At 44.7% G+C, this 23,911-nt stretch overlaps 2 protein-coding genes across 2 annotated transcripts in view; one reads left to right on the top strand and one right to left on the bottom strand.

Moving 5' to 3' along the window:
• spidr (scaffold protein involved in DNA repair) overlaps positions 1–22,172 on the top strand; it is a gene marked incomplete at its 5' end in the record, with an annotated part of 32,039 nt that extends 9,867 nt beyond the window's left edge. Inside the window, 13 exons of the mRNA XM_080010379.1 lie at positions 899–1,121; positions 4,195–4,399; positions 4,998–5,197; positions 9,328–9,489; positions 12,539–12,596; positions 13,006–13,146; positions 13,237–13,299; positions 13,887–14,094; positions 14,802–14,984; positions 19,348–19,441; positions 19,544–19,655; positions 20,985–21,041; positions 21,660–22,172. Of these exons, the coding sequence (XP_079866505.1) occupies positions 899–1,121; positions 4,195–4,399; positions 4,998–5,197; positions 9,328–9,489; positions 12,539–12,596; positions 13,006–13,146; positions 13,237–13,299; positions 13,887–14,094; positions 14,802–14,984; positions 19,348–19,441; positions 19,544–19,655; positions 20,985–21,041; positions 21,660–21,779 (1,826 nt within the window). The 3' untranslated portion in view covers positions 21,780–22,172. The remainder of the gene's footprint in view (positions 1–898; positions 1,122–4,194; positions 4,400–4,997; positions 5,198–9,327; positions 9,490–12,538; positions 12,597–13,005; positions 13,147–13,236; positions 13,300–13,886; positions 14,095–14,801; positions 14,985–19,347; positions 19,442–19,543; positions 19,656–20,984; positions 21,042–21,659) is intronic.
• Positions 22,173–22,355: 183 nt separating this feature from the next.
• cebpd (CCAAT enhancer binding protein delta) lies at positions 22,356–23,904 on the bottom strand. Its single transcript, XM_080010264.1, has one exon. It carries the CDS (start codon positions 23,622–23,624, stop codon positions 22,680–22,682), a length of 945 nt encoding a protein of 314 aa, XP_079866390.1. The 5' UTR covers positions 23,625–23,904; the 3' UTR covers positions 22,356–22,679.
• Between the last annotated feature and the right edge of the window lie 7 nt (positions 23,905–23,911).

Below are 23,911 nucleotides of genomic sequence, written 5' to 3'. Positions count from 1 at the left end.
TGTCATGTTCTGCTTAATAACCAACCTCGACTTTGTTGTCGTGGCCAGAGGCAAAGTAAGGTCCGTGGTGGAATTCCAACCTTGCACGTTAGCCCACACTGGGATGTATAGCCTTGTGCGTCCGACTCACACCAAGTCTAGTGTTGTTTTGTATTGTATTGTTGTATTGCTTCTCAATTTTTACACGGGAAGAATCCCACTCTCTGTTATCCCATTTTTAGCTCCAAATGAGTTGAGATAAGAACACGAATCTGTGAGACCTTGAATGACGGATTTGCCATTTTTTCCACCTTGGCCTTATTCAAATGTTGGTTCCCACCATTTATATTACTGTTCGTAGCACGACCTCACTGAACACTTGACTATTGAGAAACATATCACTCTGCTGCAGCTGCTTGCTGTGCTTAAATGCAGTCCAAAGGTGTAAGTTAAGGTTTAAATAATAAATATATATCCTTTTAGAAAATCATGAACTCACAATACATGACATGACATTCTTCTATATATTCTACTAAAAAATAGATGGTTGCAAACTGTGCAATCATTTTTGCAGGTTTTTCAGGGTTTTATTGACTTTCTATATCATAAGAGACTAGAAACAGTAAGTTGCGTTGCTTCCTACTAGCAATTCCCTGAAGCCAACGTTATGCTTTGGATGTTCTACCGCAGATACAAAAGTCAGTCACGCACACACTGTGTGAGAAGCTGCAGTAGAGTGATAAGTTTATCAGTAATAACATTCGGTGAGTTTGTGCTATGAACAGTTATTAATGTAGGGAAGCAACTTTTAAGGCCTGTGTTGAAAAATAAGCCTCCTATCCTTTTAATGACATGCAACGGGCACTGAACTGCTCACACACACTGAGCATCTGCGTTGTTTTTGTGTTATGCTGTCCAGTGGAGAGGCCTGGAGTGCTGGTGCTGGAGGTGCTGGAGGTTCATAAGGAGTGCAGCATGCAACTGGCTCAGTGTGAGCACCGCCAGCCCCCCCCCGGCATGGACCACCCGGACAGCTGTCCTCTGTCCGCTGCCCGGGTTCGCATTTTGGTGCTTTTCACCAAAGAGACTGCGGCCCAGCTGATGCCTGCTGCCAAAGATATTGTCCACATTTATCCACCGTGGTGAGTACAATAGCATGCACTCTTATGTGTGTCCAAATGCAAACAAGTACACTGGTGATGGTTTGGATGGTCTAAAGGTAGGTTTCATGACACAAAGTGAAACAAGCACACTTTGAAAAAAGTTTATAACAAAGCTGAACTACTGTTTAAGATGGCAGCTTGGGCATTGTTGGTAACCATAGTGAATGAGGAGTACAATTTGGGCGTAGATACTTTCCATCTATTTTGCATGTTAAAGTTCTGCAATTATCTACCACAATTTTCTGTCTGTCTTTGGTCATAAAAGCAGCGAAGGCCCAGATGTGCAGAAACGGCTCTGCACGTACTGTAGAGGGTGGGAAGAGCGGGGCGTGTGTGGGCGGGGGGTTATTTTATTTTGTTGGTGTGTGAGCGGGGCAGCAGTTGATTCCAGCTGTTGGGAGTTTGGATCCAACATGGGCTGGAGTATCCAAGCTGGAGGAAGCGCAGGGGCCTCCTCGGCGCTCTGACGTCACCAACAGCTCCAGGGAATGCTTCGCATTCCTCTTCCTGGCAGCAGTTAGGTCATTTCCAGCAAGCTGGGGAAAAACACAGTAGGATTATTTTCTGGAGGATTTGGGAACAGTGTGGAGAGGGCCAGAGGAAGGGATTGAAAACACATGGTGTTTGAGCGTATCATTTGTTTTGTGTTGAAGCTCTTTTTTTTTTTTTTTTTTTTTTTGCACTATTGTAATTTATTTATTGTTTTTAATCACAAGCAACTGTGACAGAGAGAGCCTGCTAACTTTAATCACAATATTTTTGTGTGTCAATTCACATTTTTAGGTCCTCCCATTTGTTGATGTTCAATAAATATATAGGCCCTTAATCAGACCATGGCAAAATAAATTAAAAAAATTAAAGCCTCAGAAATATTCACCCATAAAATATCTACGGCACCGGGACAGAGCCAAAGAGGGAAATTTAGTGCCTTCGTGTCTGGTAAAATTCCTCTTATCAGTTTCCGGTGTGACGTGTGGAGCTTAGGACGCCCTCCTCCTCGCCCCGATGCACCCGCCTCCACTCCCACTCCCACTCTGTAGGAGCGTGGGCCGAGGCAGCGGCGGAAATACCTGTGGGCATTATTCATTTACGGGCTGTGACGCAGGCAGGCACAGCCACTCCTTAACCCTGCTACCTGTATGTGATGACAGCTGCCCACTCACCTGTTCACGATGAGGCCGCTTCCTGCCACAGTGCTCTACCTGTTCTCCTGATCCTCCAGAATGTTCCACTCTGCTTCCGTCATGTACGTGGGTCTGCGTGCGGACATGATTAATGCTTAACTGAAAAACCTGGCCCAGCTTCAATAGGAGTCTGTTCATTCTTTTTTAAGCGTCCATTCGTAGGTACATTTATTATAGAATAATATAACATTATTGATCCCTGGTTCAAAATGCAGGTGTACCAGCAGCAGAAGAACAGTGCAAAGTAAAGTAAAAAGCACTCGCACAGCTGACTATTTATTTACATTATATAGAATACTGTTTTACTAACTTATATATAACTACATAGTAAATAGCAAAATATTAAATCATATTCATATTTTATATATTAAACTATGTACATTTTGAATATCATATAGGGTAAAGCCATCTTAATCGTAGAATGCACAGGCAACTTTGTCCCCTTAGGATGCATGTCTGGACCCGGTTTAAAATTTGTTTTTTATTTATTCATAAATTTGTACATATTATTTAATTCATATTTAATCAAACAAATTGACACACAATGAGTTAACATCATTAAAAACACTGTTTTATCAAGGAAATCCTGTAATTTTAGATTATTTGAAATATTGTACTTTGGAAAATAAGAAAAATGGCTCATTTTTGACCCATTTTATGAATTCAAGGGATAAAAAAAACACACCTACATCAGTTATACGGTGTCCTAAGGTACCATATTCTTTTCAAATCTGAATGACGTTAATTTGGAAATTGCTACTATTTTCCTGTGGCGTTTACATTCATCTCCAAGGTGAAGGTTTTCATGATTTAAGTATTTAATTGCTCCGGTTCAACTTTAATCCCACATGTCTTAACGACGCGCTGTGACATGCACACAAGTCGGAGCCACAGAGGCAGTTCTTGGTAGTGAGTCAGTCATAAGTCAACAGTCATGACCATTATTATCTCAGTAAGATGCAGTGAAAAAAAAAGTCATTATTTGCAGTCTAGAAACAATATACAGTTGTTTTTCTTCCCTTGTAGGGCTTGTTGTTTTACACTCTTGCAAACTCTTGAGACGATTAATCAGAAATATCATTTTCTTTTAGTTTGAATAGATGCAGTGTTATTTTTTTATGACAGTGCCTGGGTACAGTCGCATCTGATAAGGAAGTTAAACAATTTCACACCTATTGTCTGCAATTTCCCGACCTTTCTTACATGAGTGTTTTAGGACCATGATAATTGATTTCTCGGGATGGCTTGGAATAATTTAGGGTCGCGATGGGCAGAACCTATAAGTTTGTCCTTAATTATTCTTCGTAGAAGAATATATGACATATATCAATCATATATATGACATATATTCGTAGAATATATGTCAATGCTTTTCCACTCACTAAAACATCACTTAACCCAGCTGGTCCTGTGTGTGAGCGTGCGTGTGCCTGTCTTGCTTCGTGGTACAACAGCACGTCGTCCTGTGGAGGTGGCTGCTTATCTGTGTCTGACATTCAAGTGGCATTCAGCTGCGTTCCAAGCCCCCCTTCCGACTTTGTGCAACCACCTTTTCCATTCACTGTGATTTTTTTTTTTTTTTAATTATTCGCATGTGTAAAGAATCTCAGGCAAGTCACTGTTCACACTCCCGTTATTTCCCATTATTTTGTAGTAGCTCAACGATCTTTTTTTGGCGACAAGACCCCAGTTCAATATCCTATCAACTTTCAGTGGCATCACATATGATGATATCACAACATTGCACAGTCCCATAAACACCTGTACCTACCTGTGATAGAGTTTTAATAATAAAATGAATATCCGATATTGCAATGCAATAATACAATGTCGGTAAACCTTTTTTTTTTTTTTTTTTTTTTCCCCAGGCAAAGTCTTGACATTGAAGATGAGAACACTACCATTGTTCTCAACACGTACTTCAGCCAGAAAGTCTACTCTGAGGCAAGAGCAGCCAACAGCGTTATCCCAAGAGCCTTGGTCCCCGCACATAAATGTATGCCGTACTCTTTAACAAGATTGTTCGGACCTCATGGGGTGAACCCCACAGAAAAAGGAGATACTGTCAAGCAGGTGGGTTGTTTTTAAACGTCACTACGGCTTAGCTGAATTTGAGTGATGTGCGTGTAGAAACAGGTTCTCTTGGAGCCAAATCTAAAGCTACTTTATTTTTTCTTTTTAAATGTAACTTGCAAGCACACGCTGCCCTTCCATTCCGTAACATTGTAAAGGGCAGTAGCTTTTTTTTTTTTTTTTTAAAGATAAAGACAAAGAATCTTAGACCCCTTTGCAGGAATTGTCAGCTGTTGCAAATTCAGAGTAGCATCTTCAGTCATAAAATAGTTCAATTTTGCTTCTGTGTTTGAAAACCATCTAAGATGTGTGTGTGTGTGTGTGTGTGTGTGTGTGTGTGTGTGTGTGTGTGTGTGTGTGTGTGTGTGTATATATATATATAATATATATATATATATATATATATATATATATATATATATATATATATATATGACTTGCTTTCAGTCCAGAAAATCGCGGCATTAAAAAAAGCAGTTCACAGGGACACAGTGCAACAATTACGCGGGTGACTTGGGCCTTTAATTCGAGAACCCTGCCAGCAAAACTCAAAGCATGTGTGTGACAGTAGATTAACTAGATTTCTTGGCACCGCCAGCAGGCTGCTGCAGGTCCCAGGGGTGGGAGCAGGCTACGTGACTCTCTGCTGGAGGTCATCGAGGGACTGGGACAGGCCGGCTCCGTTGGGCCGGAGCTCAGGGTCGTGGTCCAGAGGGTTTACTACCAGTATGTGCCTGAGCGTTCTGCAGTGTCCACCATCAAACCCTGCGCTGCTCCACCCCAGAGAGGCAGAACCAGGTACTGTGTGCTTTGTGATTGAATTTGGGCGTTTTTTTGAAAGCCCGGCGAGCCTTTTACAACTGTTGTTGCATGACTCAGGGATTTGGTAGAGCTGAATCATGATTTATGTGACATATGTGGCTCTCGGTCGCCCCGTAGAGTAAAAATTGCATGGAGGTCCGAAGCCCCCCTTGCTGGTTTAAAGCCTTGCATGCCCCTCCTCAGTTGGCGCAGTGTTCGTCAAAAGTTGGTCTATTGTTCAGTGCGCAGGAGGCCCCACAGAGTGCTCACACTGTCTCCAGCACATGGCTTTGCTTGACAAAGGACACAAACATTTCTAATTGAATCCAGCCCCACTGTGAGTGAGCCAGACCAATTCTCTGTAAAGCCTGCATGATGTTTTCTGGAACTCTCGCGCCACCTTAACCCTGGAGCTGAATGTGTACCCACTACTCGTCCACTGGGTGGCACAGATTTGCAGCATTGCCCTTTGCAAAGTGTCTAGTATGTGGTGGTAATATACGTCAAGCGCCTTTTTACCAAAGACCAAATTCTCAACTGAATGTCAGATTACACGCTCCTAATCACATTAAAAGGTGTAGCTGTGTGAAATGAGATGAAAGTGGTTTTGGCATCTGTTATCTCATGTGAGGGTGTGGCCTGGAGATCTTATTATCTAATAGGATATTGAGAATAAATGGATTTACTTTCATTTGAAACATGTGTAAAAATCTGATAAAACAGTAAAATAAAACTACAGAAATTCTTCTGCTTCTGCAGCGATGTGGTTGAAACTTCAATTGCCGTCAAAGAATTTAGCGGTAATGAAACTTGCTTACATGACAGATTTGCAGGAAACGCCACTGGCGGTGACTTCTAGTTTTTCTTGGTGGTTTGAGGTATTTATTTATTTATCTTTTAAATTAAATTAAACATCAAGAAGGTCAGATGTGAATGCAATGCCACTGCCAGGAATTACGATTATGAGGGTGTTTTGTTGTCCTATTTTGGGCTTGGTTATAAAAGAAAGGTATTGGGAATTTTTTTATGGGTGGGGCGAGTGGGTAGGATGGAGGGCCCCGGTCACACGTGGTGAGCAAGTCATGAACGGAGAAAAGCTCCAGTCAGCTGACAAAGTGACTGAGTGTTCAGGTAACACGACACTGGCCCCTGCCATGCTACTCCTGCCTCTGGTAAATAAACACCACCCCCTGACTGGAAACTATCTCACCCTTCCCTCTCTGCGTCCTCCCACCCACCCTCACCAGACCAGATTCAACAGGCTGGGTTTGTCGTTGGTTTTTGGTTGTAGGGGGCGGGGCGGAGGGGAGGGGGTAGAGGTTAGGAGGTGATGGGTGTGAGGATCCAAGAGTGGAGAATACAGATGCGGTTGACCCTGCTTGTTTATAATGACTTGCCTTTTTTTTCTAAGTTGATTCATAAAGAGAAGTTGTACCTAAGCTCTATTTCAGCTCTCTTGGCTCCAAAGCAGTTGCAGTAACTGTTTGTTTGTGATATAAAAGAAGTGTAATATTTTAATTTGACATCTAAGCCTACCTTGGATAAACACTAGGTTACTTTTTAGCCCACTGGCCTCATTCACTCAAGGACAGTTTGTTCCTCTCTTGTCCCCAAACCCTATGACTCACTTCCCTAGTCAGCACGTGCATTTGATCAGTTTTATTGTTGAGCCTCTCCACTAACATACACAGTGCAAAGGGAGCCCAATACGATGCCTGAAGAGCATGTTTAGTTCCCGTAAATTCAGAATGGGATAAACAAGAAGATTAACTGTTTGCAGGGAGGGACGAGAGTCACACTTTTACTTTATTTTTCCCTCTGTACTGCACTGGGAACACAATGTGCTGCACTGATCCTGTTACAACCATGTTTATCGCTCTCTGCGCAGTGATTGGTGGACAGCAGAGAGGAAGGAATCCCGCCTGCACGCCCCCCTGCCAATGAGGCCTTTCTGCTGTGTTTTTAAACGTGGGGCTCGCTCACTTACTGTGCGGCCATGTAGTGTGTGCGTGGGCGTGCGTGTGCTCGCATGCACGCGCTCCGGTGCCTGTTTGAGTGAAGGAGTATATATGAGTGTGTTTGGACAGGCTCAATGGACCTGGGTTCCTGGAAGAACCTCTGAGTTGCTGAGAATTCTGTGATTGCTCACAATAACAAATTCCTAAAATCAGCCTGTGACTGAAGCTGACCAATAGCAGCCGGGCTCAGCAAAGCAGAGGTGCTGGGTGAGGAAGTCGGGCTGAGCGGCTCGGAGGCTGAATGGGGGAGGCAGTTTGAGGTGGTTGTTTACTGTATGTCAATCTGGCATTTGCATGAGATCCTCATCCCCTTTTCTCACTTGACTGTATCATCGCTGCTATCAGAGTTAATTTGAAGGCTTTCAAGTTCAAACAAGTTCTTCTCTCGCAAGGAAAAGTGAAAGCTGTGAATCTCACCACAAAATTAACTCCAGGAATCGCTGCTCTTTTGGGGGATCACACCTAGCAAATATGTCAGATATTGTTGAATGGACACCTTCGATCTCATAACTTATAGCTGATTTTTGTGGAAAAATAAATCAATAAAAAAATTGTCGTGAATTTTTTTATTTGCATATACAAATAAATGTGCACATGCTTTATTTCTCTGGACTAAGAAAGGAGTCATTTTCTTGTCTGTTTGCAAGTTATTTTGGTGGCTTAGCAAGTTTCTTCTATAATTCATGTGTGAAAAAATTTGGTGATGAGTGATTAACTTATTTTATAGCGCTGTTCATACTCGTACTCTAGTAGAGGTAAACTATATATTACTTATTGAAGCATTAGTAAATACTACTCAGTTTAACAGGACTAGAGTTTTGTTTGTTTGGTTTCTGTTTTAACCCAAGGCGTTTTCTCCTCTGACTTGACCCTGAAGTCTTTAAGATATCTGTCATACTTGTATGATGGGCTGTTCACTACATATTGTACTTTGAACCCTCGGGTTTACAGCTCTGTAACATGCAGCCAGACACTGGAAGGCTAAACCTCTCACATTCTGATTCCGTGTGCTTAGTTGCACTAATGAAGCTTTTGACATGGTTTTAATAAAAACAGTTTCATTGGCTTCACTCTAAATCGCGAGTATAACAAACAACTGAGAATAGCTTCCCTGTAAAAACATTGACCTATCTGGCCAAAAATAATTTCAAGAATGCTGTTTAGCCATCTATTTGCAGGTCCCTTGAAATAAACCCAGACAGACCCTGTGTTTACCAACACAAACCATTTATAGGCCCAATCAGGTGGTTGAAAATGGCCTCAAAACCTTCCCAGTGCCTGGGATGTGCACATGCATGCACATGTATGCTGGGTCCTCCCCCATTTTCCCTGTGTTACTCCCTACAAGCCCTCTCACTGGGATTGTTGCCTCTCTAAGCCGATACGGACTCCAGTGTTTACTCTCAGGGCTGGTACGTGGGTTGTGTCTGGGCTTGAAGAGCTGAGCTGAAATCTACAACAGTTCCCTTTTCTTTTTTGGCTCGCTAGGAGCATCCGAGTGCGTTGACGGAGAGCATTTGAGTTTAGTGCCTCACGGCTCTGTAGGCCAAAGGTCCTCTCTGTCAGCAGCAGCCTGTCAAACCAGCTACCAGCCATTGACACTTTCAGAATTTTAACGCCGGACTATTTTTCCCACCATTGTCTGTTTAAAACCAGGGAGCAACTAATGTGTGATGCAAAAGTGTCACGATTTCCCCTCTTCCCTACATCTGGTTAACACAATTCACGATTGTCTAATTTGAGTGGTAAAATAAATGTAGGCCAGTGTGTATGTGCTTTCAGGATGGCTATTGGACAGGATCTTGATACAAGTTTGAGTTTGATATAAAGTCAATATCGATTCAATCTGATATTGCTGAGACGGCTCACCATATGATACTATGTGCATATATTGAGATTTATACATCATGAAAGTTGCTACCAACTTCTCATTATGCACTCTGACACGCATTACACAAATATTTCACACAACAAATACAGTCCATGCAGAAATGAAATGGTTAAATACATTTGTGACTATCAAATTTGGTGGTATTCAATTTAAGCGTTTTTGGTTTTTTTCTAACCTACCCCAGCCCTAATGAGCGTTGTGTTTTGTTTCCCCCAAAGACCATGTGCATTAGTCCAGGATGGACACGGGATGTTCAGTGTGGTCCAGCTCCACATCTTGGCCCATGATGAAGAAGAGCTTCAGCAGCATGTCCAGAGGTGGCAGGGAAAGGCCTGCGTGTTGAGGGACATCAAAGTGGTGCGAAGGGTCACTCGGGAAAGGTGAGAACCATGTGCTAACCCCCTCGTCCCTGGAGAACCTTTCAGCCACACCGTGGGGTGATCTTCAACCTGGGGCTATCGATTCCGGCTTTAGGGGGATAACTGTGATTTAAGGGCAATACCCAACTTCTAACATTTAATGTCAGGCAAACTGATAAAGTTAGGGAAACATTAAATCACCGTGCAGCCACTTTTTTAGCTGTACTCTCCAATGCGTTTTTAATTTCTGTGAGAATGTAGCTTTCTACAAAGTAGAATAGGCCCCTTCCCTGGAACAAGTGTCAACTGTGTTTACATGTAAAGCGATACTAAGGTGCACACTGGCTCCCTTGTGGGTTTCCACAGTCAGGATCCCAGATTAGCAGCAGTTAGAAGAACTGGTGTGAGGGCATTTAGAGATCTGCCAGGGTATGTTTACATCCCCAGCAGTCACCATACCAGACGGTCTATAACGTCTCTCGGGTTTGCGGTTGAAATTTGATGGATGAGCCATCTTTGTGTGTGTGTGTGTGTGTGTGTGTGTGTGTGTGTGTGTGTGTGTGTGTGTGTGTGTGTGTGTGTGTGTGTGTGTGTGTGTGTGTGTGTGTGTGTGTGCACGCACTGATTTGAGAAAGTATTTAGACTCCTCTGCTTTTCGCACACTTAATTGTGTTATATGATAAAATTGCCATTTTTGCCCATTAATCTACACTCAATAACCCATAATGACAAAGTGAAAACAGAAATCTTTGCAATTTATAAAAAATCGAAAACTGAAATTCCTCATTTACGTAAGTGATCAGACCCTTTGCTGTAACACTCCAAATTGTGATCAGAAGATCTTTTATAAGATTGCTTTTATTATCCTTGAGATGTGTCTCGAACTAGATTGGAGTCCACCTTATGCAAATTGAATTGATTGGACATAGATTAGAAAGGCTGTGTATACTGTATAAGGTCTCACAATTCATAATGCATGTCAGGACACAAAACGAAAACAAAAAGCCAGGAAATCCAAGGAACTCTCTGTAGACCTCAGTGATAAAATTGTGGCGAGGCATCGATAAGGGCAAGGGTATGACGCCATTTCTAAAGCTTTAAGTGTTCCCAGGCCAGTTCCCTGGCCTCAATCATTTTGAAATGGAAGAAGTTTGGAACCACCAGGACTCTTCCTAGAGTCCGCCGTCTGGCCAAACTGAGTGACCGGGCAAGAAGAGCCTCGGTCAGGGAAGTGACCAGGTACCCAACGATCACTCTAAGAGTGCGTCGGAAGTCATCTTGCAGAGACGGGTGAGCCTGCCGGAAGCGTGACCTTCTCGGCGGCCCTCCTTCATTCAGGCCTTTATGCAGAGTAGAGTAAAAGACAGAGCGCACGCAACGTCAGACTTGGGCAACTGTTCACCTTTCAGGACGACAGTGACCCGAAGCACACAGCCAAGACAACGCTGGAGTGGCTTCGGGACAAGTCTCTGACTGTCCCCGAGTGGCCCGGGCAACGCCCAGACCGAAACCCCATAGAACATCTGTCTGTGGAGAGACCTGAAGATGGAGGAGCCTCTAGAAGGAGCTGTAATTGCTGCCAACGAGGCTTCTACAAAGTACCGAATCAAGGGTCTGGATAGTTATGTAAATGAGAGATTTCAGTTTTTGATTTTAAATAGGATTGCAAAAATTTCTAAAAACGCGTTTCCACGTTGTCATTATGGGTTATTGAGTGTGGATTCATGGGCAAAATGGCCATTTTATTCATTCAAATTGACATCTACATCGACACAAAGGCACATCGACACTTTTGAAGCCGCTGTATATATGAATTCTAGACCTAAGCTTAATTCAGCATTTGATTCTCAAGTCCGAAAAGTACTACAGTGAAGACATTTTGAGTGAAGTGCACGGAACAATACCGACTAAAGCGTTGCTTATGTAAGTCATTAGAAAGCAATTATCAGAAACATGGATCTGCCGCCCCTCGCAGCTGAGTACACACTGAGCTTGGTCTGCTCCAGCGTGAGAGGACGCAGTGCTTCAGAAAGAGCTGCATGCTTTTGGCTGTGTGTGACCAATTAAAAACAACAAAAGCTGTGTACACGATTTAATTCAGGTTTGCGGTGAGGATAACCGAGCCGTCATGTGTAGCACGTGCAATCAAATGTTTTTGATGTTTGTGAAGTGTTTATAATCCGATAATAATAAAAGTATGTTCACACCTCCTCTAGCCGAAGAGCCGCATTGTGTCTAATTCGTCCTGTCATTGCGTCCGATGTTGCTGTCGGGATGGACGCCGAGCCCCGGCTCGCCGGACCTGAATGGGCTGCAGAACGGGTTCTGTACAATGGCTCCCTGTGTTTAACGCCGACTAACAGGTTGTTAACCACCACTGAGTAACAGCAGCCAGGAAGATGAAGCGGGTTGCCGCCCGGCCACCTTGAGGAGGGAGGGAGAGAGGGAGGGAGAGAGGGAGAGAGGGAGGGAGGGAGGGAGAGAGAGGGAGGGAGAGAGAGAGAGAGAGAAAGAGAGAGAGAGCTATTTCTATGTCCTATTGAGAGTATGAGGCGCATAAAGCAACAAGCTCAAGCTTGTGAGTTTATCAAGCAACGCAACCTTGTTTCTTGAATTCCACAACGATTATCAGATGTTCTACCCTGAAACCACGTAAAACACATTGGGTTTAATCCGGCACAATCTCGATCTACGTTGCGATTGAGCGTGCGGTGACGGAAACAAAAACTAACAGGCCCGGTTCACTTAGTGCTGCAACTAAAAATCACTTGCACTTAGCGTACACTCATGTTTTTTGGCGGGGGCGTTGCGTCACGAAGAGATTGTACTGAGGATAGTCCAGGTGTGAGCCGTGTCCTACCCGTCACCAAACCAGAACCTGTCTCCCAAACGAAAAAAACATGACTGTGTCTGCACTGCCAGCCTGTGCATGCTACTTTTCTGGCAAACGGGAGAACAGTTTGTCTGAACACATTTGGGTTTCTGTGGAAATGACAGGAAATGCCCACCCCCCCCCCCACCTCCACCTTCCCAGCTCTCTTTTAATCCATCCACCTCTTCTCTTTCTCAGGTGCACCAGCCTTTTTCATTTGATCGACAGTGTTTGGCCTCCAGCGACGCCTCTCCAGGTACGCGGCCTGAAATTCAAGGTTCACGGTCATTGCTACGGACGGTCATGAATTTCCTTCCCTGTTTTGTCAAAAGCCTAAGTCTTTTGAGAGACGGTTTGTTATTACCATTAAAATGTAAATTATGCCACTTTGAATAGTTTTTTTTTTTTTGTTTTCTTTTCCATCTGTAGTCCATTTTCATTCCAGCAAGAAAACAGATTTATGTTTCCTACACTCTCAACACTTTCCCAAGTTTAGAACCATGGGAAAATGTCAAATAAATTAAATCCATGGTTTGACATCAATTGTACTTTTCTTTTCTTCTTTTTTTTTTTTTTTTTTTTTTTTTTTGTATTTTTATTTTTTTTAAACAGTACTACAACGTAACAATAATGTGAGTCTATTTTCTGCACATTCCCGATGTTAGGAGGGCCGAGCTCCGGGGCCGGCTCCGAGTTTCTGCTACGTGCTCTCTGGTCGGGGCGGCTCCCTGGAACCCTTAGAGGAGCAGTCCACGTCCCCTCTCTACCTCCCCCCTGCAGAGAGAACCCTACGGGATGTCCTGCAGGTGACCGGTGTCACGCAAACAAGAACGTGTTGGTCGTTTTGCCCCGATACATGGAGCTTGTGACTTATCCCCTGTTTTTCTCCGTTTTAGGGTGATCGCGACGTCCGCCGTTGTTGCAGCTTTGTCGCTACTGTCGTCTACAAGAGATTGCCGGTAATGTTTTCTCGACAGAATTTTCGATTTGTGCTTAAAAAGAAGGGAAAAAAAAAAAAAGATTTGGGACAAAAAGAAATAAAAAAAAGAAACTAGCATAATTGGAATCAATCCATGCACCTCATGCCATTGTCCACAGTCCACCCACATCATTTACACTGACAAACTGATAAGAGTCTTCTCTGACGTAGAGGCCAGCTTCCCTATCTGTGTGCATAGCACCCTATACGAGGCACGGGGCATTCTTTACCATTGATTGATCAGTGGAACCTTTACACTTTGACCAAGAGGAGATATCAGCTCCGAACAACACACAGGACTTTGCCACTCGCTCACACCACACTTCAAATTTTTTTTATTTTTTTTTTTATATGCCAGTGTGTTGTAACCCTGTATTGTTTAATGATCCATTCATTGAGGGGAAGAAAAAATCCGCTCACGTATCGCTTTTTTGTATTCCCACACAAAAATAGTCTAATATTGACACGTGTTCAGGCTCCCCCCCCCACTTATTTTATGTTTCTTACCCAAAGCCGTTTCCATATTTTCAACCATCCCGTCACTTTCTTGCGCTGTGTGCCCCTCAGGGTTATGTCGGCCAGGCTGATTTTTGGTTGGTGCTGACAGACCCCAGTCTTCAGGGGGAGGAGGAGGAGGAGGAGTGCGGGGGGCCACGGAGGCGAACGGTGGCCGTGCGTGTGAGCACTTCCTGTGTGCTCGCTTCCTCTGTCGTCGAGGCGCTCTGCTCCCCCACCGCCTGCGTCCTGTCCTTCAGAGACGCCGTCATAGAGCACGGTAGCGTTGGAGCGCTAAATGGAGACGTTGCAAGCGGCCCCCGTGCGCAGTTCCTTCAATACGTCATTCAAAATGTCTTCATAACAGCTTGCATCTTTGAAAATGTCCGGCTATTATATACAAAGTCAATTTTATGGAATGTCTTAAGTTTCATTCAAGGTATGCACAGTGGTATTCTTGTAAAACCTGTAATTAATCATTTCACAGTGCAGACATGCCCCCCCAGAAATCTGGTTTAAAAAGAAAAAAAAGAAAATACATTTAAAAAATGACCCCCGTTTTTAAAGTTCTGCGACTATGAAGCCTCTTTTTCTTCCAATATTCTGCCACTGTTAAACAAATCATGTTAAAGATTAAAGTTGCCTTTTTCGAGTAAAAAATGAATCGTTAACAGATCTTCCAAGAAACAATATTTCTATATACAGTATATTGCATTAATATTTAATGAAAATGTAAAACGTGACTTGAAAAATGAATTAAATTTATCAACTGGTGCAAAATGTCACCACTGCTTCTTGGCTGCAATTGCAGCTAATAGATTGGCATCAATACCTGGACAGGTAGGGGGGGGGGTGGGTCACTTCACCAGTTTCATGGTGTCTTTTTGACTTTCCACACGAGAGTCAAACATGTAAAGGTGTTGTTTTGTTGTTGTCGTTTGTTTGGCATCGACCCATCCAAGCATTTAATAGCCACCCTTTCCCCAGGCACCCTTCTGTGTGTGGATCAGACGGTGCTGCGCCTGCACTCCATGGAACGAGATGGCGGCGTCGACTCGGCTGCGGCGTCGGAGCCTCCACCCAGAAAACAGGCCCGTGAGCTGCCCCGACCGGTGCGGCTGGATCCCCTGGGTCCTGAGGCGACACCCAACTCTCTGTGCACTCTCACAGGTCAGTCTCTGCTTCGGGTTTGGGGGGGTTGGGTTTTGGCCGACATCCTTCAGAATGACTTCTCTAGAACTTGGCCATTGTGTTGTTTTCCCAAGGAAAGGTTTTTTTTTTTGTTTTTTTTTAAGGGCGGTTGTGGCTCAGCCGTTATGTATTTGTTTCTTAGCGAGGGGCCACACTGCGGCTTTAAGCCATTGTTCTCAGCTGCTGCTTCACAAGTGTCCACAAGCCGTCATTTGTTTGGAGCTGTATAAACCGCCAAATGATTGATATCAGTAGCTGTTTCGTCAGTTCAATTAACTTGAATAATCTCCTCAATATTTTACATTTCAAAGGGAGATCAAATAATTATTGTACCAAAAAACAACACTTTAATCCAAGTGGAGCAGGAATTTCCCTGAAAGACTCATTATGTTTTATCACGATCGTAAACATTGACCCCGTTTGCCCCCTTGGTTGCTTTATTTTTCTTTGCTACTAATGCATAGCTGGTTTTGCAACTGCTGGGATTCAGAGCTTCACGCGATGACTTATATCTGCTATTTCCTTTTGCGTGGCTTACCAAGACCAAATTAATGTATTCAGTCCTACAGATTTGAAAACCCTTTGGATTTTCTCATTGTTAGCTCGCGTCCCGGACAGTACACAGGGCAAAATGAATATGTATGAAACTTGAAATAGATGACTCTACTGGGGACAAATGGTTTATACTGTCTGTCAATCATTACGTTCTGATCACCGCCAAACGAGCGTTTCAAGTCTTAACTGTTCAGTGATTGTAACGGATCAGCAGTCAGTGAAAAATAAATATTTCTGCTCAAAGCCTGAACGTCAAAAACATATTTACAGGCAGCTTTCAGTAATACAGATATCTTAATAGTTGAATTACACGAGTGGCAGATGGAAGTAGTTAAAAAACATTTTTTTGGACAAGAACTGATGTTTTGGGTGATTTTTGTGGGAATTGACCAGAGAGCAGTTGCCTCGCCCGAGCCAAGGTGCCACCAACATTGTTCAAATTAGCTTTCATTTGTTTTTCCTGTCGTTTATTTCTGCACGGAATAAGTTGAAGTTAAATAATTTAAGTAATAATGTCTATCATATAATGTAGCAACTTATTTTTTTTGAAATGTCGATTGTAGATAGATTGTTGATAGATTGCTGCTAAACCTAGTTAAATACAGCTAAATATAATGATTATTATTTGTACATTCATGTTGTGTGGCTTGTTCTCTTCAAGCTTTGATATATTATGCAGATATTTTTTCGGGGGTGCAGAATCAAATGGATAATAAACCTGCATCTGTGGACTTGTCATAGCAGATGCCAAAGGTCTCAGTGTGACCCCTCTGGATCTGCCCCCACTGGCCGTGCATGTTTAGTCAGGTGGCCAGATGATAAAACAAACTTAAATATTTTGGACTCATAAATGAACTGTAACTTCAGGGAGACGCTTTGGGCGAAAAAAAAAAAAAAAAAAAAAGCCCGACTGGAATGTACAAGAACTTTTAATCAGTGTTAAAGTTCTGTGTCTTACATAAGGTCCCGCATTTATGTTTGTTGCGCTGCCTCGTTGGTTGTCAAGTGATTTTGGGGAGGGAGTACATTTCTGCTGTATTTATCAATAAAATCTCTGATAAAAATGTAGGGGGGAGTTTCTCACTCTCTCTCTCGCTTGCTCGCACGCATGCACGAACGAACGCACGCATGTACCGTAACTCTTTTTTTTCACTCTCACCCCGGTTCCTGTAATTACAATAGATTAGCATTTAACAGCTTTATTCTTCCAAACAGGAACTTGAGGTGAAGTAGACGGTCCTTGCTCCAAATCAACAACCTCATCTGCGCCAAACTGTTTCGGGGACCTCTTAAGGGAAAAGACCCTTCCCTTTGCCCTGATTATTTATGGCATAAACAGTAGTCGAAGGTCTGCGTTGAATCGTCCTTTGTTGATCGCGCCCTCCTCCGTAAAGCTCCTCGGCGGTCCTGAACCGTTTCCCGGGGAATTTGCTGCCTGGCGATATCTCCCTCCCAAGCTCACTCCTCCAGGGAGTCGCAACAAGCTCCTAAACCAAATAACGTGGCAGACTCATTTAAGCAGGTGTAAAAAAAAAAAAAAAAAATGCATTGAGAACTGATCGATTCCCATTCAGTCTCCTGGGGTTTTGTAAGGCGAGACGACTGCGACTGACATTTGGCAAGCGCTCGATGACAATGAAGATGGTATGCAAGTGTCTCTACAGCTCCTCTGTCTCCAGTGATTGAGGTGGTGCAGTAGGAATGGCAGTCTTCTGAAGCCCGCGACCATTTCTTCAGTTTTCTGTGTTGGGACCTAGGAAGACCAGCGTTGTTGAACCCGGTTCACAGAGGACGGAAGAGTTGTCCTCAGAGTTGTAATGGTCAGTCATCGCACCCAAATACTCAGTGGAGGAATGTGTATTATCTTTGTAGATATATATTGTTGCGTATACATTTGTAGATTTATCTTTGTGCACAGCATTGGTCGAGTGCACTGAACTCTGTGGTGCAGAAGCAGATATGGTTTGACGACCCCAGACCTTTTGTATGGAACACACCGAGGTCTTTGGGTCCAGAGAAGAATGTGGGAAACCCATCAGTCTCCAAGCCGTTACACTGGGGTTTGACAGTGTAAAACGCACCGGGTAGATCGACAAATACTCATATGATGCAGGATTTTTGGGATTGGAGGTGCAAAATGTCAGTCAATCAATTGCTGCTCTTATTATCTTTTTACAGCCTTAATACGTTTCACCTTTTTCAGAGCCTTATCAGTTGCTATCATTTGCAATACATAGCTGTTGTCCTCTGATGACAATAGAATCTCTGATGTTACATCATTCTGTTAATCTCTGAAGTCATATTTGTCAGCTTTAGACTATAAATGGTCTGAGACTCCAGCCAGTCCACAGTATTCCTTCGAGTATGGGCCGGGGTCATTCTGCCCCTTCAGTCCTGTCCGAGCGTCTCTTCCCTGTCCTCCCTGAAGTAGACTTGCACTTCTTTTGCTGATACGTTCTCTTTGCCTCTTTAATCTCTTGATTTCTTCTCATTCACGGGCTGCTTTGTTATCGTTATCCCATGCTCGTTCTTTGATAACACCCTCATCTTTTTTGGGGGGCACAATAGCCTCCTCACAAAAAAAACCCAAAACAATTGTCGCCAGTCTCGGGTGGCATTCTGGGAGAACACCTTTAAAACGGGGCACTCTAAACACTCTTTTTAAAGTCTCACAGACATGATCAGCACGTTACCTGACAGTTATACGAATCAATCCTTCCCGTTGATGTGATGGAAGAATGAAGATCGTGTTGCGATCTACCTTACTTAGTGGTGGCTTGTAATTGGTTTATATTGGATGTTAACGTGATATGTCTTTGAAAGGGCCATGGCACGGGTCAATCCCCTTTCTCACTCTTGTAGCACTGGTAAATATACTGATAGGAAATTGCAGTGACAGCTACAGTTTACATAAAAATAGGCAATAATAATAAAGCAATGGGAAATAAAATATAAATAATATAAAATTAAATGTCAATATATGAGAAAAATGTGGAAATATACAATAAAACCTAACGGTTGACTGTACAAAATTAATTACGATGATATACACAAAATCTGATGATAAACAACAATATACAACCTAAACAAAAACAGAAAAAAACAATAAAAAAATAAAGTGACCATAAACCGTAAGATGGTAATGGTAATGGTAATGTACAATATACCTAATGAAAAATTTAATATAAGCCTATCATTTTGACAAAAAACAATAGAAAAATAAACCGAAAATGTAAGTAAGTTAACTGAATGGCAGTAGCCACGATAACAGAATCCTATCTGATCTACAGCTGTTTAAATCACCCAAACACACACCGTGGGGATCCAGGTGATTTGATGCCAGTCGTCGCGCGCACACACACACACACACACACACACACACACACACACACACACACACACGATGCCTCGTTTTCCGAGGGTGGAAGCTGAACAGAGATGGGGAGAAGTAGTCTACATTCGCGTGGCAGGTGGCCGATCTGATCGACGAGGCTCGCCGCTCCACATTTGCAGAGCGCCGCGTCTCGTGGACGACAGCTGTTGGGCTCCAAGCTTTGTTGACAAAGCCGCAGAGTCCGCCCCATGATGTCTCCAACTCCAAACACAGACTCAAAGCCCTTCCACTTGGAAGTTCACCGTCCGCCTTTACACGATCCGAACCGTTCCCCAGTTCTATCGTACCGGCATCCCCGCACCGCCGCCGGAATGTAACGTCGGCATCAACTTTGTCTGTTTTATTCTGACACCATCTGGCTTTATTATATCAATATATATCATTTCTATGCAGGAGTGATTGTTGGCGTGGATGAGAACACTGCTTACTCCTGGCCCACCTGCAGCCTGTGCGGAAGTGACCGCTTGGAGATGGCAAAGGAAAATCCGTAAGTGCATAAAAAAAAAACGAATCACCGATGGTAACGTTAATGGATGTTAATCAAATTGATTCAGGGATCATCTGTGAAGTTTTGTCCCTCCGTCTACAGTCAGGCCTTCCTCTGTGTTCCGTGTGACTTGGTCGTGCAAAAGCCAACGGTGAAGATGCAACTTGATGTGCTGCTGAGTTCTTCAGTGGATAATTGCACCGTTAAAGCTAAGGTGAGTCGGAAGCACCCCCCCCCACACACACACACACACACACACACACACTAAACACCGATCAGCCACAACATTAAAACCACCACTAATAACCACTCATTTTGTGAAGCTCTCCCTCGTGTCAAAACAGCTCTGAGCCGTGGAGGCATGGACTCCACAAGACCTCTGAAGGTGTCCTGTGGTATCTGGCACCAAGACGTTAGCAGCAGATCCTTTAAGTCCTGGAAGTTGTGAGGTGGGGGCCCCCATGGATCGGGCTTGTTGTTCCAGCACATCCCACAGATGCTCCATCGGAACGGACCCTAACCCCGGCCATCCACATGGTGTAGAAGAAAACGTGACTCCTCAGACCAGGCCACCTTCTTCCACTGCTCCATGGACAGGGGTCAGCATGGGCACTTTGATCGATCACACAGCTACACAGCTCCATACGCAGCAAGCTGTGATGCACTGTGTGTTCTGACTCCTTTCTATCGTAGCAGAATTAACTTTTTCAGCAATTTCTGCTACAGTAGCTCTCATGTGGGATTGGACCAGACGGACTAGACTTCACTCCCCACGCGCATAAATGAGCCTTGGGCGCCCATGACCCTGTCGCCGGTTGTCCTTCCTTGGACCACTTTTGGAGGGTACTAACCGCTGCATACCAGGAACACCCCACAAGACCTGTCGTTTTGGAGATGCTCTGACCCAGTCGTCTCGCCAACGCAATGTGGTCCTTGTTAAAGTGGCTGAGATCCTTACGCTTGCCCATTTTTCCTGCTTCCAACACTTCAAGAACTGACTGTTCACTTGCTGCCTAATATATGCCACCCCTTGACAGGTGCCACTGGAACGAGATGATCAATGTTATTTACTTTAACTGTCAGTGGTTATAATGTTGTGGCTGATTGGTGTAAGGTACCTAACATTTTTTTTTTTTTTACTCTGTATACAGTGGCAAACTTGTTGACTGAAAAGCAGAGAATTGAAGCACTGATACAATCTTACCAACTATCGATGTGTGATCTCAATAAAAAAAGCGTCCCTTTTTATAGAATGCATCTGTAAATTCTGTTATGCTGTTTTTGGAAGGGCAAGCTGGTCAAACTCCAGACCATATTCTTGGAGTTCCCCTCCGGAGAGCTGTATCACTCGTATCATGTTGACCTCACACTCCTTGGAGAGCACTTTTCCTAGAAAGTGGATCTAGGCGCCATGCTATTCCACAGCTCGTGTTTGAATGTTTCATGTTGTTGTTTTTTTGTTTTTTTATATATAACTTGGAACAATCTGTTTTGATTAATGAAAGTATCATAACCATAAAACCCTGTCCCCCCCCCCCAACAGCTGCAGCAAAGTACAATCTCGTCCGTAATCAGCGCGGCTGCCTTTGAGGGCAATGAGGTGCGTGTGCCTTCACCTGTTATATAACGTCTGACAACTGAGACTCAATATGCACTCTGACACACTGCTCATCTGAACATGTGACCCCGGACAGTGATTTAAAAAAAATAATGATAAATACAAAACCCTGGCCCGTGTGGGACAGAAAAAGGCCTGAGTCGTGCAGATTGTGTGTACTAATTAAGGAATTTAGGAGCGCAAACCCCCTGCAGTGCCATTCACCGCCCGGAAAGTCAATTGATTACTGGCCAAAAAGAGTTTGACATTCTCTTCACTGGAATGGCGGAATCTACTTCAGGAGGGAACTACAACCGACAAACCCTCATGGCGACTCAATTCATTTCCTCATACCATTCACATATTTGTTGGTACTTTTTTGGCATGCCGTTAATGAGGTAACACTCACAAGAACAATCTGGAGTGAATGTGTGTTTCCGGTCGTAAACAGTGCTGAGGCCAACTCTGTAGAGCAATCATTTTTAAAACCGCTACAGAAGTGGGTAGAATTGAAATGCTGTGTAGAAAAACAGAACCGCTTATAGAGAATGTCCTCCTTTTAAAGATCATAATACTTGGTAGTAAGTTGTTTTGTTTTTCTTTATGGACCATCTGCGGCAGTTCCCAGGCTGTGAGGTGGAGCGCGTCCTGGGGACAGGGGTGGGCCCCATCCCTGTCTACGTCCGTGTCGTCACCAGGAAACCGTCCCTCTGGATGGCGGTGGAGGAGGTCTGCCTCTGAGGCAGTCGGATGGAGGAGCTTTCGTGAAATTAAATCCTCCGGCCTCGGCCGGACAGACCCCAAGGATCTGCTTACTGGGACCCCGTAAGCCAGCCAGCCGGCCAGCAAGGGAGGGCCCCCTTTTCATGGCCCCCTGTCAGGCCTGCACGTTGTGCTGCAGTGAATGGGGTTGGAAGAACACAAGGTCTTGTTTATGTGCTAATGATAAGTGAGGCTCTGGACCAGCAGTTGACAGACCAAGGGTAGAGCAGAAGAGTGCTCTGTCAAAACAACCCACAAGGTTCGTCCGCTGAGGTGACAGTGTGTGCACGCTGGCTGTTCGAGGAGCCCCGAAATATGAATGTTTATCTACCTCTTTGTATTTATCACTGGATGGTGTTTATATGGTGTCAATAAAACAGGTAGTTTGAGGTTTTTTGTGTGTCATTCCTCTATGAAACGAGATTTTAGCTGAGATACCACAGTAGGGAAGTGTTTGAGAGGTAAAACGTTTCCTAGTATTTAGGACTGACAACTATGTACTTGGTTCTCCCCTGTGGTCCTAGGGAACTCACAGACACAGCTAGTTTAGTTCTTTTTTGCACTTTTATTATAGATTTCATAAAAGTTTATACAAATTATATGAAAGATCATGCTCTGGCTCTTATACAAAGTTGAAAATTATAAAACATGGTACCATAACAGGTATAACAACATGTAAATAAGTGGTAAAATAATTTAATATAGAAAACAAAAACGCATTGCCCCACAAAAAAAAGAGAATATGGCAACAATGTCAAATATTTCCAGTGCCATTATGGTAAAGCTTAAAAAATGCATCTGTTACAGATGGTAAACGCAATGTCTTTGAGGTATGGCTTTTGAGAGTTTCAGTTTTTGGGGAGGCGACGTCTCCAAATATCACCGACTCTGCGCACTAGCGGAGCCCTCATAGGAGGAGCCGGGGAGCTGCTTGAAGAAGTCCCTCAGGCCGCCCAGCTCTCGGGTCAGCTGGTCAATGGTTTTGTGGAGCCTGTCGTTCTCCGAGCTCAGCTCGATCATCTTCTGCTGCATGTCCAGGTTTCGCCTCTTGGCCTTGTCCCTGCTTTTTCTCACCGCGATGTTATTCCTCTCCCGTCTCTGGCGGTACTCGTGGCTGTACCGGTCCACGGTCTTCTTCTTGTCCCGACCGGCCTTCCGCGGAGGGGAGGAGCCGACCGAGCCGGTCCCGGACAGGGGCTCCGGAGTGGCCGGGGGTGTGGGCTGGCCCGTGGGCAGGCTGACAGAGGTCTGGGCGCAGGTCTCGATCTGGGAGGGCAGCGGCGAGGACACGTCGCTGTCGCCCCAGTCGGACTCCTGCTTGATGGGGGCGCAGAAGATCCCCTTCGCGAAGCCCCGCTCCTCGGACCTGCGCTCGTACTCCCCCTGGCTCCCCGGTCCGTAGGGCTGCGGGTTGCCGGACACCTGCTGCTGCTGCTGCTGCTGCTGCTGCTGCTGCTGCTGCTGCTGCTGCTGCTGCTGCTGCTGCTGCTGCTGCTGCGCGCTGCTGGTCAGGGTGTAGAAGTCTCCCTTCTCCTGCTTGACGGTGTTGAACAGGTCCAGGAACAGCTCGTCGTTGCACATATCCAGGGTGGGCACGGCTGTCATGGACTCGATGTACTGGCTGAAGTCGATGGCGCTCTCGTCGTCGTACATGGCCGGGGCGGCGGCGCTCAGCTCCGCCATGGCGCCGTCCTGCTTGCACGGCGCCTGCAGAGCCGCCAGCTTGCCGGCGCCGCTCTCGTAGAAGTTAGTGGGCTCCATGGGCCAGCTCGTGTTGCATCGTGGGGACACGCACCGGGAGTCCAGGCTGTAGATGTCACACATCAACCCCGCTTGGCTGCTGCCCACGTGGGGCTCCGGACCCGAGTTCGGCGACTTTTTTTGGGGGGGGTGGGGGGGGTGGGGGGGGTGGTGTGAAACGAGTGATCCGATTTTTTTTTTTTTGTTTTTTTTTTGAAACCCTCCCCCCTCTTTATTTCAGGCTGGGTCCTCTCTCTCCCTCTCGGCTTTCTCCGGGGAAGTCGGGTGTCCGAGTTCGACGTCTTCGGGTGTCGCTGTCGCTCACGGGCTGTCGCGGGGTTTTTCCACGGATCTGGACGCCGTGGGCTTCG

Source organism: Zeus faber (assembly GCF_960531495.2).
Source record: "Zeus faber genome assembly, chromosome: 12".
In the NCBI taxonomy this organism is placed as follows: domain Eukaryota; kingdom Metazoa; phylum Chordata; class Actinopteri; order Zeiformes; family Zeidae; genus Zeus; species Zeus faber.
This window is presented reverse-complemented; position numbering and strand designations above follow the sequence as displayed.

What these genes read in the sequence shown, in the direction of transcription:
- cebpd (XM_080010264.1), bottom strand. Translation starts at nt 23,624, where the DNA reads ATGTGTGACATCTACAGCCTGGACTCCCGGTGCGTGTCCCCACGATGC.